At 41.3% G+C, this 16,601-nt stretch overlaps 2 protein-coding genes across 5 annotated transcripts; both read left to right on the forward strand.

Annotated features, from left to right (window-relative positions):
- Positions 1-1,147: 1,147 nt before the first annotated feature.
- On the forward strand, positions 1,148-4,912 carry LOC144073317 (uncharacterized). Of its 2 annotated transcripts, none has more exons than XM_077599051.1 (8): positions 1,148-1,365; positions 2,587-2,641; positions 3,165-3,271; positions 3,334-3,432; positions 3,573-3,754; positions 3,829-3,886; positions 3,966-4,028; positions 4,117-4,912. In XM_077599051.1, exons 1-8 carry the CDS (start codon positions 1,228-1,230, stop codon positions 4,783-4,785), a joined length of 1,371 nt encoding a protein of 456 aa, XP_077455177.1. In that variant the 5' UTR covers positions 1,148-1,227; the 3' UTR covers positions 4,786-4,912. The 2 variants fall into 2 exon arrangements, with proteins under 2 accessions (XP_077455177.1, XP_077455185.1); XM_077599059.1 differs by having other exon boundaries at positions 4,120-4,912.
- A 3,422-nt stretch (positions 4,913-8,334) lies between these two features.
- LOC144074158 (uncharacterized) lies at positions 8,335-16,392 on the forward strand. 3 transcript variants are annotated; one of them, XM_077600387.1, is made up of 6 exons: positions 8,396-8,439; positions 8,564-8,654; positions 8,810-8,944; positions 12,500-12,633; positions 13,709-13,955; positions 14,063-16,392. In XM_077600387.1, exons 5-6 carry the CDS (start codon positions 13,712-13,714, stop codon positions 16,024-16,026), a joined length of 2,208 nt encoding a protein of 735 aa, XP_077456513.1. In that variant the 5' UTR covers positions 8,396-8,439; positions 8,564-8,654; positions 8,810-8,944; positions 12,500-12,633; positions 13,709-13,711; the 3' UTR covers positions 16,027-16,392. The 3 variants fall into 3 exon arrangements, with proteins under 3 accessions (XP_077456532.1, XP_077456513.1, XP_077456522.1); XM_077600406.1 differs by lacking the exon at positions 8,564-8,654 and having other exon boundaries at positions 8,335-8,439; XM_077600396.1 differs by lacking the exon at positions 8,396-8,439 and having other exon boundaries at positions 8,540-8,654; positions 8,781-8,944.
- The last annotated feature ends 209 nt before the right edge of the window (positions 16,393-16,601 follow it).

Consider the following 16,601-nt stretch of genomic DNA (forward strand, 5'->3'; position numbering starts at 1 on the left):
ATATATATATATATATATATATATATATATATATATGTTATGTATACATAAAAAAGCCTCACAATCCCCGAGTTCTCAACTTCCATCGTATTGAGCCTCTTTCTCAATCATTTCAGGCCATTCCCACGCCTTCTGTCACACCTGACATTTGCCACGGCCCAGAAATATAACTCAACTGTTGTCACAATGTAAAAATAAAATGAAGTCGCTGAAGTTTACAACCACCCAACCAATGGTGCAGTGGTTCTCCCACCTGAATTTTGAATTGGTTCGTTTCCCAATCGGTGGCCGTATGATTGCATACCTGTCAACCTCTGCCGATAACTGCCCTTATAAATGATTATGATTCCCCTTACAAACCCCCAAAAAACCTTACAAACACTGTACGACTCGTGTAAGGGGAATCATAATCATTTATAAGGGCAGTTATCGGCAGAGGTTGACAGGTATGTTTGTGAGCATGAATGGATGTCCGTTTCATTGTGCAATCAATTCAGGGCAATTTACATGCGCTTCAGAGCTTCTTTCAATGAGGGAGCCCAACTCATCAGAATATCATTCCAGTTACATTTTCCACCCAACTGTCCAGAGGTGGCGAACAAGTTAGACACAGAGCATAAATTTTAAACTGTGAGAGTCAAAGAACCAAACCTTAATATCAGAAGCAACATAAAAAAAATCCAATCTGCCAAATTATTTTTGAGATGTAATTTATTATGTTTTTAATAGGCCCTAATGAATTTGGGTGTGTTTTAAAAAAGGATAAAAATAAGAGAAACATGAAACGAGGCAAAGAGCCACAGTATATACACAATATGATAAGAAGCAAAGAGCCGCATTCATTTTGGCCGGGAGCCGCATGCAGCTCGAGAGCCATGTGTTCACCTTGCAGAAATTCCCACTATCATCTAAACTGCACAACTCTGTTGCCCCCCAGTGGCCAGTTTGCAATAGTGCGCCCCCGGGTGCAAACAATGAGCGCTGATTGTTCACGCATAAGCTGCACAGCATCAGAACAGAACAAAAAAAAGTTTGTGTAAAAAGAAAAAGAAATCAAGATCTACACTCCAAACCAATTGATGGCGGTAATGCGCCAATAGGTTGTTTACAAATCGATAAAGAAAAGAACATTAAAAAGAAGAAGAAAGCAGGAAATCTGAGGCGGACCTAAAAGACAACTCTTATAGCTTGAATGAAACTTGTGCCTGCTTTGAAAATAATTTAAAGATGCTTAGGGGTACACACTTCATCCCGACCGGCCAACAACTACCGAGGACCCCGCCTCTGGCTGAAGTGAAGAAAGGCTTGGGGTTTAAAAAGGAGGATCAAGAAAGAAGCAGTGTCCCATTCCATCATCTCAATGAGGTTCAGTGACCATGTTGTCTCAGTTTTCACAGGCTGAAGGCCTGTCAAGTTGCTGTTTTTATTACTATTGGTAATAGTACTAGACACTAACTTTGTTTTTATCAATCCTTGAAGTAGGTTTTTTTTTATTTTTTTTATTTTTTTTAATAGGGACTGATTCATTATTTGCGGACTTGTTGTAGGGTACCAGTTATCCGACAGAGGGCATGCGTGCGCTTGGTCACAGCTCTCACGCAATCCTCCGTCGACCCCATTTCAGTCGTCCCCCTTGTCCGATTTCCGGACTATTTCCGGAGTAAATGCGATTCAAAATCGATATAAAATGTAAAAAAAATAAGCATAGGACAATTTAAATCAAACTGTTGTTATAATGTTTTCCATTAATTGAAATATTGTGTTTTTGCAATATATTGAAAAAGTACAGCATAATGAAAATAAGTTTATCTTTGTGTTTTGGTCCTTCTATGTGCGTTTTACAGTCAGTAATTCCAACATGTCGCACTTCCACATTGTGCAATGTGCAAATGTCGGTCCTTTTGGAGACGGCGTCAACATTGGATATTTCGTAGAATAAGAACCAATAAAATTCTGCGAGTGTCTGGGTTTCTTATTAGAATTTTCATCCAAATTGCCATCCATTTTGCAATTAACCAGTTGGAGCAGGTATATTGATAAGACTTACTAGTGCTGTATACGCCTTCAGAACAACCCCGTAAATGATAGTTTGTTTCAAAACAAAAGACTGGTGGTTTAGTCAGCCTTAATAATACTTCCCTTATGAAAAAGACAAAAACAAAAATGTAAAAGCAATAGAGGTTACCTATGCAATCGATTCCGAATTGATTGTCGCACAAGACGAATCATTCATCAGAACTTGTAACTCGAATGATTCACAATGCACTCGTGTTACCGAATTCTTCCAGTTTACAGTACATGAATCAAGATGGCAGAAGCCATAGTGATGGTGTGAATTTCGAGGGATTTAATCAAGAATTAAAATTAGAATTTAAATAAGTTGGTAATTTTCCAAAATGGTTGCTTAAAAAAAAAAAGTGAACATTTTGGGGGATTTCCGGTGTCCTGGAGTTTGCGTTTCATTTCCGGGGAAACTCTTGAAATTCTGGAGTAGTTGGTAGCCCTGCTTCAGCCTATAGTGTGTTGCAGCACCCATTTTTCTTTGTTTGCAATTCAATTAATCATTTCTGACTATGTGATTTATAGGGGGGAGAAGGATGTCACCCTAACCCAAGGCTCAGCATTTCAGGACCAAGCTCAGGTTTGTGTTTTGTACTTCTCAACCTTTAAGGCAAGGCGTATATTAATTATTAAAAGGGTCTCCTTTTACAATGTCAAAGATAAATGTCAACAAGATGTACACAATATAAGTGACTTCAGAATTGAATATATTTTTGTCCTCCACTCTGATCTAAAAATACAATAATGACAACTCATTATATTCCTAAAACAAACACCTGCTTAAAATATTTTAGCCCACATTAACTGTTCATTATTGTGACGGTAGCATAATTGTCAGTACAAATCCAATTGGAAAATGCAAAAAATAACCATTTGAAATCAAATCTTCCCAATGTAACTAATATGAGTGTTATTTGTTTTTCTTTGTGTAATCCCCAGCAAAAAAAAAGACTGGGTTATGAATTGGTAACACATTTCCATTAGTTTCCATTTCTGCTATTTCATCTGCAGTGATTACAATTATTAGCACTTAAATTGCATGCCATAAATCAGTCAATGAAGCACATTTAATAAAAAGAGGGCCCTCTGACTACATATCACAGGTCACACAGACTCCTTGTTGACTGGCATGAAGGGATACCGGTTAACAGCAGGTGACTTGGATTTCATGAAGAAGATGCTATTGGACAAACAAACAAAACAGCTACAGGTAAGTCTTCATTAAGATAGCCATGTTTACAATGAACAGAGAAAAATCCAAATGCTCTTCAGGGAGAGTTGGAAGTTGTGAAGAACACAATACAACGAGAGCAGAAGGCCTTGGATGTCACTCTGGTGTTGAGGGAGAATGTTCAAACGGATCTTGAGAAGGTGAGCTTGGGGCACCTGTTGATCTTACACAGGTGTTTACACCACAATTCACTTTCTCTCAGGTGAAGATTTGTTTTTAAATCTCAGGTTCTAAATCTTGCAAGTTATTATAAAGTGACTTTTGTGTTATGCAATACCAGTTCCCATCTAGCTCTGAGCTTGTGGAGCTTCTCAAGCAAGTACTTGAAATTGTCTCACCATCAGTCCAAGCATTGGAGCTGGATGCCAGGTCATTGCTGACCATGGTGACCAAGGAAGATGTGGAGAAAGCACTGAGCCAAAAGAAGAAGGCAATCTGTTGCATGGAGAAAGAGAAGGCTTGGTATGTTTGCACCACATCTCGAGTTGGGTGGGGTGTGGTTTGGGTGTTTAAGGTTATAAACCTGAATGTCTCAGGAGAAAGGAGAACAGTGTGGAGAAAGTGCAGCTAGAGAGCCAACTTAGTGATGAGCAGGTGAGGTGAAAAATGAAATTAAAATAACCCAATGGAAAATGAAGCTATTACTATGTGTTAATCCTCTGTTTGTTCGTAGATTGCGATTGAAGGACTAATGAGAGAATTGTCTGAGCTTCAATCTAAACTGGCTCAACAGCAGGTAAGATCCGATCTACTAGATGTCAAACATTTAATTTGATTTAGAGTTTAATGCATAAACCTCTATTGAACCCTTGAAATGTACATAGAAGGTAAAGAAAAAGATTGGTAAGCTTGACACCCGATCAAAGACTGCCTTGCCCAAGGGCCGAAAACCATCAAGCAATGATGGCCACCCTGAAACGGATCTCCCCAAGGGCCGAAAACCTTCAAGCAGTGATGGCCACCCTGAAACGGATCTGCCCAAAGGACGAAAACCTTCAAGCAGTGATGGCCACCCTGAAACGGATCTGCCCAAGGGACGAAAACCAACAAGCAGTGGCAGCCGCCCGAAAACGGATCTGCCCAGGGGCCAAAAACCAACAAAGAGTGACAGCCGCCCGAAAACAGATCAGCCCAGGGGCCGAAAACAAACAAGCAATGACGATCACCCAAAATCGAATCTGCCCAGAGGCCGAAAACCATCAAGCACTGACCCCTTTGCAAAGACAAATCTTCCCATGTCCCCCTCAATTGCAACATTGGAGAAAGCTTCCAAAGCAACCCCAGAGCAGCAGACCTTGGCATGTTCAAAACCTCTGTACGACACCCGAGGGAAACCAAAGTCGGTCGGACGCACAACAGCCACTGCGTCTCAGGCGGATCGTGTCAAAAAGGCCGACGACGCAAAGGGAAGGAGGGTGCAGCAGCAACAAAAGGAGGTGGAGGAACCAATTATGGTTCCTCGACGCTCCAAGAGGATTGCTGGTAGAAGATAATGGTGCACACGAGGTCACCTTATGATGTTTTTAGTCTTTTTGTTGTTGTTGTTGCTGTTGTTTTTTAAATTAATAAAAACCATGATCATTTCTGCATGAAAGGGTTACAATAAAATCAGAGAATTCATGTGTGAGTGTTGTAATGCAAATTCCCTCGAAGAACACTACGACTCGCAGTTTTTCCATGGCAGCGAGTAGCGTGTGCGGTCGATTGGTCGCCGGTCTTTTGGTCGCCCGGATCGCGACAATGGGCGACCAAAAGACCGCCGACAAAACAAGATAAAACAACACGGTCTACGCATCAATAAAAGCCAACAATGGCCCTGAGCAGTTTCATTGAGCCGACGTGTGAGTGTATAAGAGTTTGTATGTACATGAGTTGTCCCCTTAGGAAGGTATGTCAGTCAGGGTCTTAACAAGTTCTCCAACAAAAAACAAAAGTCCGGGAAATTTGGAGCTTTTCTTTAGCCTAATAATTAATAGGACACTAAGTGAGACTAAATAGTAATTCGCAGTTTGTATTTAAGGAATTTGAGCAATGATTTAAATGGTAATTATCAATAACCTTCCGGGCGACCAAAAGGCCGGCAACCAATCGACCATGTACCGCGAGTAGATGTGCATGAATTAATAGTTAATGGGCACCGACTGTGACGTTTTGGTGATCGTCCAGTTGCTTTCAGTGCGGTAGGCCTTTCCCTTCCATAACTAGTCTATCTCTCTATCAAACCTTGAGATTCTGCTGCATTTTTCTTCTTTCTCCAAGCCACATGTCCACAAATTCTGAAATGAGAGTAATTACACTCAGCAACTCGCTCGCCCCAGGACTTTGGTTGGATTTATGTCCTGTTATGAAGAGTAATGAATGGTCAATCAGCAATTCCTTTACTTTGACCTGCTCAAAATGGTAGGTTTATCTGGGAAAAGGTTTCTGCTCAACTTCACTTATTTCTTTTTTCATCTTGAAGTATTCCTGTTTGCCAAAACTGGAATCTCTTGCCGAGTCTGGGAAAATCAATGTTGTAAGTTAAGCCTGTTCCCCAGGCAGTCTGTGTAGACTGCCGGGATCCCGGCCCAAGGAGTTGGAGGTTGTGTATACACTGCAAGCTGTCTTAAGCATTTTGGTTGGATTCAGGTCCTAATGTAATGTTGTCAAAACAAAGCTACCACCTCCGATTCTCGCACACATTCTAATTCCCCTGGAAACATTAGGATGGAGGGCAATTCAACCACTTTTTAGAAATGTGTTTTGTCTTTTTTGCATTTTTGCGGTTAATGAAAATATGCTTCCTGTTCTGACTGAGCGGTTAGCGCGTTGGCCCCAAATTTCTGAGGTCGAGGGTGCGATCCCAGGTTTGGACCTTCCTGTGGGGAGTTTGCATGTTCTCCAAGGGCTTTTATGGGTTTTCCCCTGGGTACTCTGGTTGCTTCTCACGTTCCAAAAAAATGCAGGGAAGGCTGGTTGAACATTCTAAATTGCCCCAAAATGTGAGTGTGAGCATGAACGGTTGTCCTTCTCCTTGTGCTCTGCGTTTTGGCTGGCCACCAGGGTGTCCCCTGTCTGGTGCTTATTGTCAGCTCTGGCACCCCCCACAACCCTTGTGAGGATAACCAGTACGAAAAAGAAATGAAATAGGTTTGTTAAATCATTCATGTCAGAAATGCTGCAAAGTTGGAATTTGCCGTCGGGCACAAAAATGCAGACGAAAGCAGTATCCTTTAACCTGCCTTTGAAAAAGAAGGAGCATCCATTGTGTTAGTAGGTCATCATTTAGCCTCTGTAAACTCAAGCAATTGTATCTTAATGAGTTGATCAGCTCTCTGCTCTGTCAACACCGCCTGCATGAGAACTGCCTGTGTGTGTGTCCGTCGACACGCCAAATGCCAGTAAAAACTGGCTTTTCTGGCAAAGGAAGAGAGAACCCTAGGTTTATCAAAGCAGGACACATTGTGTCTAGGCAGCCTCTGACCCTCAATTTCCTGCCGCCTTCCATTATGTAGTAATTCCGTCTTTTCATTGCCAGTCTTTTTGAGTGTCAATTCTTACATCCTCATCATCTCAATTACTGGCACAATATACAACAGTATGTTGTCATTAGGTTGCTGCCTTGTTTTTTTTTCACGTGTCATTCTCACAAAATGGGCCGGAAGATCTCTAGTGGAATCCATGCCCGCGAACTATCATGCATCTTTTCATGTTTTTAGGAGATTTGGTGATGGACTGAGGAAAACAATGATTAACAATTTGGTTGCTTTTCAATGTTATTGCAGTACTTTGCATTGTGGTTGTATGGTGGGCAAGATGTTCAATCATGGGTCTTGGTTTCCTTTTGTACAGGTGTGTGTAGACTTTTCAGACTCTCTCTAACAACCGCATACCTGAGCCAGATGGCCACAACGTCCAAGGTAAATGGCTCAAAGGATCATATCACAAATGAAGACTTTTAATTAGAACCTGTGCAACGTCAATCATCCCTACTTATTTCCCTTGTGTGGTCTGGGGAACTATCTTGTTGTTTGCCTTGGCATGAAAAGCTTTTGACTGATGCTCCCTCATGTGGATCTCATCCAAAAACACTAATCCTCCTCTGTTAATCTATTAAATGGTTCCCCACTTGATGCTCCCCTCCTTATTAAAAGAAGACAAAGTGGGACGCTGAGCGAGACACAGTACTTCACTTTGATGCTTTACACTTTGGGGAAGTTCTGTGCAATGTAGAAATTGGAAAGATTTTCTGTGGTTTTAGTCCAGTTCAGGTTCCTTTCCATGGGCCTGTCTTGAATGTGCTTCCTGTTTTGATTGGGTATTTTGGCGCTAAATGTGAAGAGAAAGTTGCAGACAAAAGAGAAGAGAGGCGATGTAATGACTGTGAAATTCTATCTGATGATTCACTGACCTTGTAGCTGAATTCCTCCACATGTTTTCTTTCAGAGTTAACTATCTAAAATGTCCGTGACGTCATAATTTCCCCTTTTCCCTAATGTAATGCCCAAAAAAGTGAATCCTATAATTTTTCCCATAAGGGCAAACTCAGTTTATAATCTAGGTGGTATCTCAGAATGAGGGTTCATTGTTTTGCTCAAGGGTATGAGGATTTTGGGAGGACTCAGAAAGTGATCTCCGGTAATCGGTCCCAATTTTCCCCTTTTTTGCCCTTAGATGGTCTCAACTTCAGGAGTCATACATACTATATGCAGTATAGACCCTCTAGTGGAGGTTGGTGTGAATTGAAAAAGAGACAACAGCACCTTTTCCATCAAATGAAAGAACATATAGTGAGCCCTAAACAAGGTCATTTCCTTTTCAAAAATGGATTTTATACATATTTTATACTTTCTTATGATAAAAAGTGGACCAAACTGTGGGTACATATACTGGGGAGTGACTGTCTCCATGTTTTCTCACTGTGTTGCCACACCCAGATGAAAGTGATGGATGCAATAAAATATTTAAGTTACGTTCAATAGTATTCCTAATTTTTCAGTGAAAATGTCTGAATAACAGCAAACTGCATATTTTCTGAAGCAATATAAGTATATATCAAAAAAGCAACTCAAAAAACAATTACTGGTCCTCAAATTTGAACCAGCTGTTCCGAGTGGGAGCTGATGCCTTGAAATCGACAAGAAGTTAAGCAGAAGTTCAAACCGTAGGTAATATTGCACATTAATGCAAACCCATGGTTTGATCTTGCAGGGTTTGAAATGAGCAGTGATTTTACATCTCCCACTAATCACAAATGCATGGATTTTATTTGTTTTGATGTTGGCTTCAAAGTGGTGCTCAACTTTTCATTATTGAGATCACTTGCCGGTTTGCAGTGGAGCAGTAACCACATTTTATTGAGATTATTCAGCTACAAGATCAGGTATTATTTGTGTATTTACATCTAGTATTGTATTTAAATTATGTAAGTGTAAACATGGGGATTGCAATTTCCTTAAAAATGAGAACAATTTAAGAACATTTTCCCACTGTCACTTATTTTCCACAGTCGGCCAACGTCTGTGTTTTTTCTCTCAGACATATCTTGAGGTTCTCTTTGTATTTGGGTTCCCTCCTCTGCTTCTGGGGCTCCTCCCTCTTGCACATAAAAGCCTCACCAGTATCAAAGTTCTGTACGACATCCACCCTGAAGTATCACTGCAACCTGTGAAGGTAAGAGGTGCATCACCATTATGCTTTCAAGTTTTTGTTATTGTGAGTGTTATTAACATGTCTGCCTGTGGCATCCCATTTCCTGCTTTGTATCCTTGTCAGCAATACATGGAGGATAACTGAAATCTCTCTCATGTCCGTCAGAAGTTCCTACAAAAAAAGAGTGGCTTATAAATACTGCAGATGTGTTTGATGGCTTCCTTGTGCACAAGAATTCTCTGAGAATCTGAGTTTAGTATTAACTGCCAAACTCAGCCATGTGTTGTTGGTGTGTCTGCGACTCAGCATGCATGTCTCCCTGTCTGTCTATCTTCCATTTTCCCGTAGCACCTGCCAGCTCAGTGTTCAAACTCGAGCAATATCTGTCAAATCCCTTTGATTTTTTTCTTCTCATACTGCTTGGCATCCAAAGAGCTTGGGAGGACAACAAACAAAATACTTACCAAATTCTCGTATTCCAAGAGGTTGAATTCTATCGTTATGAGAATAACGCCACATCTTCATTGTGAGGTGCAAAACAGGGACGAGGCACTTACTTTAGCAGGTTGTTTGCTTCCCTGTTCATGTTTTTCATCATGCCCTGCACTTATTCCCTTGCTCCCTCTCCCTGGACAGGAAGTGTTGGATGGAGGGAATGGGCTTCTTGATCCCATTGATCCCAGCACCATCTGTTTGCACACCTCTGTTGCTATATACAAATGCTCCCCTTGTGCAAGTTGGGTTAGAACATTTGCACGTAATCCTCTCAGTTTTGTATTCAGCTGACAATAGAATAGACAAACTAAAAATGTGATCATAATTTTCAGGGAAACTGTTGAATAAAAACATGATGTGCAAATTGCAATGGGCCCATTTACCTCATTGAAGTTGGCGGTAACCGGTTATGCTGATTAGAAGACAGAAAACAAAACTATTGAATAAAGTATGCATTGCTAATATAGTTCAAAGTACAAAAGTTCGCCTTAGCACTGCTGATATATGAAATCTGATAGAACACAGAAATCCATCATAGAATTTTGGGGACCAGAAGTAGCTCTAGCACAGAGAAAAGAAATGCTAAGAAATTAAGAAAATAGTAATTGAATCCTATGGACCAATTATTCACTCATTCGTTCATTTTCCGAACAACTCATCCTCACATGGGGGTGCTGAAACCCATCCCAGCTAATTATGGGCACCAGGTGGGGGACACCCTGATTTGGTGGCCCCCCAATCGCAGGGCACAAGGAGATGGACAACCATTTATACTCACACTCATACCTGGGTGCAATTTAGAGTGTCCCACCAGGCTAACATGCATGTTTTTGGGATGTGGGAGGAAACCAGAGTACCTGGAGAAAACCCACACAAGCCCAGGGAGAATATGCAAACTCTACACAGTGAGGACCCTCTTGGGAAGCCGTTGCGCTACCCACTCGGTCACAGGACCGCCTCAATAATTTTTCAGTTTCTTGAATGTAGATCAATGGTTTTGGTAGGGTATAGGCCAGCAGAAAAGGCCTTTCTGGTTTATTCTGGTCAGGTGTTCCTTACTTACTTTGAGACTTTGCATAAATTGATTAATTAGAAGTGAAATAATCGTTTTATTTTCAAGTTAAAGAGTTATTCCGTAATCCACAGGGAGGTAGATGAATTACATTTTTAAAGCAAGGAGGATGAGTACAAAAATAAGTAACAAACAACCAAAAAATTAAAAAACATTTTAAAAATTATATATAATTTTTAAAATGTTTTTTTAATTTTTTGAAAAAGAGACAACAGCACTTTCCATCAAATGAAAGAACATATAGTGAGCCCTAAACAAGGTCATTTCCTTTTCAAAAATGGATTCTATACATATTTTATACTTTCTTATGATAAAAAGTGGACCAAACTGTGGGTACATATACTGGGGAGTGACTGTCTCCATGTTTTTTCAAAATTAAAAAACATTTCAAAAATTATATATATATATATATATATATATATATATATATATATATATATATAAATATATATATATATATATATATATATATATATATATATATATATACATACTATAGTGTGTGTGTGTGTGTGGATATTCTTAATGTCATATACAATGTACAAAGATTTCAATAAAATACCTGTTAAAATATAAACTTCAAAAGCAATAATCAGAATCTTTTTTTTGTATTGCATTATAAGTATTTAATGCATGCTCTCCTTTGCAGTTTGGGAAGTTAATTAGCTGTGAACAATGATTGCTTTGTGTATTAAAATCACCGTTTAGAATTAAACTACTGCAGCTGTAAATGTCGGAATTTCCCATAATTTCACTGAATGTATGTTATTTTTGGCCCATCAAATCCACAAAACACAGGGGCGCGCATTTGGCGACCAGTCCAAATATGAGACAAAGCAACCATGAAGTTCTGGCAATACATTACAGGTGCAAAAGGTTCTAGCCCAATAAATTCACTTGTTGACATTTGTCTAAAATGAAAACTGTGGTGAGACGTAAAGTGACCTGTGCTTCCTGGCATTTAAAGGAAATACTGCTAATGAGTAAGAGACCATCTGTATGTATATTGGAGCACAGTTATGGGCATGTACTGTATGTGTAGTTATGCTCCAGTGGTTAAAGTAACAGAAATAAGATACAAGCCCCTTAAACTGTCAGATTTGCAAAATTATTCCTACCAAAGTACTTTGAGTATCGTAACGGTAGATAAGTGCCATACAAGTGAACTCCATTCACTAGATACCATGCTAAAATGGCCACCTGATGGTGTAGTGGCACACACACGTGTCCCATATGCCTTGGCCTCACTTATTATTACCATCAGCTGAGTGTTGCATGTCAAATGTATTCTGAGCTCTAAGAAGACAGTGTACCAAATACTGTGCACTTAAAAGTAGGCCATCTGGAACTGCTCAGGAACATTACATCATGTTGGGTTCTTTTTTTTAGATTTGTCTTGTCAAATAAGGATCTGGACTCGGGCATATATTGGCCATAAAAATGAATGGATTCTGTTGGTTATGTAGACATGCTGTTCTCTTTTTGACAATTTAGATGGATGCTTTCTTTCATGTTTAAGACCATTGCGTTTCAACTCCAAATGTTTTTTCAAAGCTCAGTCAAATTTATCAGTACAGCCCTTGAATTTGGTGCACTTCCGTCTCCTTGGCTGGCCCCTGATTCAGGGTGTTCCCTGCCTGGTGCCCGAAGTCATCTGGGATAGGCTCCAGCATCCCCATGACCCTTGTGAGGATAAAGCGGTTCAGAAAATGAATACATCTTCCTATATTTCTCTTTACAAAATGTGTGAGCTGAAATCTACCCATTTATCGGCATGACAGAATTTTCAGAGCAATATTATTCATTCATTCATTTTACGAACCGCTTATCCTCACAAGGTTTGCAGGGGGTGCAGTAGCCTATCCCAGCCAACTAAAGGCACCAGCCAAGGAGACAGAGAACCATTCACACTAATATGTAGGGGCTATTTTGAGTGTGAGAAAAATAATACTACATTGAAATGAAAAATGTCATATTGAACATGAATCTACCAATAATTGTTTTGACAGAGCTGAGACCTAACCGGAGCTCATACATGGCCAAGTTCCCACCCATACATTGGAAACGAACCAGAGAAACTACGTAATGTAACAGGAGACAGTGGGCAAAGAGGATTGTTTGGCAGGGTCCAGAAATTTTGAAAGTAAGTTCAAGTGGTTTTTTAGCTTGTGAAAATAGACCAGGCAGACTTTTGCAATGAGCTACATTTGTTTAAATCATTGTTGACCTACCATGACTTTCAAATTAAGCGGAGGAGGTACCATTCAGGCAGAAATGACTCATAGCACATCATTTTCTCCACATTTGGTTTTGTCACTAGTTCACTCGGTCAGGGTTTTTTGTTGTTGTTGGTGTAGTCCTACAAATAATAACCTTAAAATCACAACTATACATCAATATTTGTAGTCTTTATTGAATTATTTATAATGCATTGAAAGCTCTTGCAGGCGTTAGTATTTTTTATACAATGCCAAAAGCTTGACACACCTAGTATTTCCTATTTGAAGCACATATCCAGCTCCTTATCTTGGATGGCGAACAACAGCAGCAATGGAGCTCTTAAAATTTTAAAGGCTAAAAATAATTGAGGCGGCCCGGTGATGCGAGTGGTTAGCGCGATGGCCTCACAACTCTGGGGTCCTGGGTTCAAATCCAGGTCATGTCCATCTGTGTCGGGTCTGCATGTTCTCCCTGGGCCTGCGTGGGTTTCCCCCTGGCACTCTGGTTTCCTCTCACATCCCAAAAACATGCATGGTAGGCTGATTGAACACTCTAAAATGCCCCTAGGTATAGGTGTGAGTGTCCGTGGTTGTCCGTCTCCTTGTGCCCTGCGATCGGCTGGCCACCGATTCAGGGTGTCCCCTGCCTCTGGCCTGGAGACAGGTGGGATTGGCTCCTGCACCCCCACCCCCCCCATTAACTTTGATATTATGAATAGTGAAATTGATTTTTTATGTCACTCAATAAGTCTTTATAGTAAGAGGTGCAAGGTGAGTTAACAGCACAGTGTACCCACAGCAAATTAAATTAGACTACATCACAGATATGTCCCACGATTTACCCACAACTACTTCAGGTTATAGGCTGCCTATTATCTGATGTCAGCTAGGATGGGCCATAGCACCTCACAACCCTCAACCTAATAAGCATGAATGATAATGTCAAGTGATTGTGAATGCTTTCCGAATGCAGTTTTCATTTTTCTTTTTCTACTATAGACTATGACTCCTATAACTCTCCGTTACATCCATCTATTCATCGCTGTGATGAATCTGGTAAACTGTGGCACATTCTCCAGAAGCAAAACAAAGTCTCAGATACACCCGGTCCTTCCACAATATAATGAAGGGCATCCACAACAGCCATTCTTGGGGAATGAAATGCCGTTACTGGGACAGCATGGTATGGAGCTCCCACAGCTTCCATTTGAGTTGGGCAAGGAACACCTTTTGACACAAAATAAAGGTCTCAAATTCTCTTCCTTTGTAAATCAAACAATATAATGGAATAAGAACAGTTTTTACATGTCGAACCCTCGCCTTTCATCATCAAAAACTATTTTTTTTCCTCAGGACAAACTTTTGCCAGAGGAGCCAAAGGCCCACATCGCCCTGGTCCTGGTGCAGAAGGTTTTCGCATTGGACCTCAAGGGGCTTCTGGCCCACCGGGACCTCAAGGGGTTTCTGGCCCATCGGGACCTCAAGGACCACCAGGGCTGACTGGACAGGGATTGCCAGGACTGCCAGGAAAAGCAGGCCCTGTTGGTCCTCAAGGGTACCCAGGAATAGGTAAACCAGGAATACCGGGATTGCCTGGAAAACCGGGAGGACCTGGATTGCCTGGGCCACAAGGTGAGGCAGGACTTAGTGGTCGTGATGGAGCAACTGGACTTCCTGGTCCTCAGGGACTTCCGGGTCCACCTGGTCTCCCTGGGATTTCAAAGCTAGGGGGTCAAGGCCTTCCTGGACAAATAGGTCATAAAGGAGAGCCTGGCACAAGAGGTACTCCTGGGCTTCCAGGTCAGCCTGGATACAGAGGTGAAAAAGGAATTGGTTTACCTGGTTTACCTGGAATAAAAGGACCTATTGGAATACCTGGAGCCCCTGGAAATGCTGGCATGCCTGGAATAGGCAAACCTGGTGTGAATGGTCTTCCTGGCCAGCCAGGTTTGTCAGGAAAACCAGGGCCTAAAGGTGAACAAGGCCCAGCAGGACCACCTGGCGATAGAGGACATCCAGGTCCACCAGGGTCGTCGGGAATTGGAAACCCAGGGATGGATGGTTTTTTAGGTCAACCAGGGCTTCCTGGAGGTAAAGGTGAAACAGGCCCTCCAGGAGTACCAGGAATTCCAGGCTTGCCTGGCTATGGCAAACAAGGTTTTCCAGGACCCAAGGGTCACAAGGGACACAATGGCTTTCCAGGATTACCAGGTCAAAAAGGGGAAAAGGGCCTTGAAGGTCTGCTTGGCGTCATTGGTCCTACAGGTTCAAGTGGTAGACCTGGTCCCCCAGGGCCAACGGGGCCTTCAGGTACCAATGGCTTCCCAGGGCAAAAAGGTGAAGATGGTGAAAGTGGTTTGAAAGGAATTCCTGGGTTAAAAGGGGACATAGGGTTACCAGGCATTCTGGGACAGCAAGGCTTCATAGGTGAGATGGGGCAACCTGGACTGAGAGGGTTTCAAGGACCAACAGGTCCCAAAGGGGAACCAGGGGACAGGGGTTTGTTTGGCAGTCCTGGCACTGCAGGGTTACCTGGTCCAAGAGGTGAGGTAGGCCAGCCTGGTGATAAAGGCCATCAAGGACCACAGGGGATTCCAGGACTTTCAGGACCAGGTGGACCAATTGGACCGCCTGGAATGCTTGGTCAAAAAGGAGAAACAGGTCATCCAGGGGTACCTGGGTATCCTGGTAATGGAATACCTGGATCCGCTGGTCAGATTGGTCCTAAAGGTAACCCTGGACAGAGTGGTCCTCACGGACTTCCCGGTCCACCAGGAAAACCTGGAGCCCCTGGTCCTCCAGGACCGCCTGCAACATACCCAGACCTTGGACAAACTCTTCCGGTATTGGGTCCATACGGTGGTCAGAAACTAGTAAATAAAAAGCCCAGTTACGGTGGTTACATTGGTGGAAATTCCTTGGAAATGCCTTCTTTCACAGCAACGCTCACCAACCCATTCCCTCTCACAGGTTCCCCTGTGATTTTTGACAAGGTACTTCACAACAGCAATCAGGACTACAGTCCTCAAAATGGTGTTTTTACATGCAGCGTACCGGGGGTTTACTATTTTTCGTACCATGTGAACTGCAAGGGTGGCAATGTGTGGGTGGCGTTGATGAAGAACAACGAGCCCATGCTGTACACTTACGATGAGTGCAGCAAGGGGTTGCTGGATCAGGCATCAGGTAGTGCTGTGCTCTCTTTACAACAGGCTGACACTGTTCACGTACAGTTGCCATCTGACCAGGCAGCAGGCCTTTATGCAAGTCAGTATGTCCATGCCATTTTTTCGGGATACTTATTATACACGATCTAAGTGAAAAGTTAGCATTTACAACTGCAAAGACTGTTAAGGGAAATGTGAAAATTACGTATAGAGAAACTGTGTTGCACTAAAATCATTATGTCTGTATTTACTTGTATACAAAGTTTCCTAGGGGGTTCTTATGTTACAAATACATTATTTGCTTTATCTGATTGTTCTGGGGCAGCAAATACAGTACATCACTGTCTCAACACTTTTATGATTGAAATGTGAATCACTTCATAATTGTTAATGTTTTATGTGCTCACGACAAACAAGGAGTCAATATAGAACCTTTAGTGCAGATTTTCCATTTTTTTTAAATATATTATTGTTTGTTGTTTAGTACCGTGTTAAACATAAAGAAAGAATAACTCACTTATTTTCCGTTTAATTTATTATACTAAAATGTATGCTATGTTAGTTAATAATAATAATAATAATAATAATATAAAATAATAATAAAATACCTCAAATTACTTGTGTTTAATATACATAAATTGTAGACTATATATACATGCTGTATGTTCACATAATCATTGCTAACATCCTTAGTCTGTTTTTTTTCTGATTGAAATACAACACAA

This window comes from Stigmatopora argus, chromosome 1 (assembly GCF_051989625.1).
Source record: "Stigmatopora argus isolate UIUO_Sarg chromosome 1, RoL_Sarg_1.0, whole genome shotgun sequence".
Taxonomy (NCBI): Eukaryota; Metazoa; Chordata; class Actinopteri; order Syngnathiformes; family Syngnathidae; genus Stigmatopora; species Stigmatopora argus.

Bases quoted from the DNA above. Each gene is read 5' to 3' on its own strand.
- LOC144073317 (XM_077599051.1), top strand. From the start codon at position 1,228: ATGCTTAGGGGTACACACTTCATCCCGACCGGCCAACAACTACCGAGG. The intron at 3,272-3,333 runs GTAAGTCTTCAT...AATGCTCTTCAG, and splicing joins AACAAACAAAACAGCTACAG to GGAGAGTTGGAAGTTGTGAA. The intron at 3,755-3,828 runs GTATGTTTGCAC...TGAATGTCTCAG, and splicing joins ATGGAGAAAGAGAAGGCTTG to GAGAAAGGAGAACAGTGTGG.
- LOC144074158 (XM_077600406.1), top strand. From the start codon at position 13,712: ATGACTCCTATAACTCTCCGTTACATCCATCTATTCATCGCTGTGATG. The intron at 13,956-14,062 runs GTCTCAAATTCT...TTTTTTCCTCAG, and splicing joins CCTTTTGACACAAAATAAAG to GACAAACTTTTGCCAGAGGA.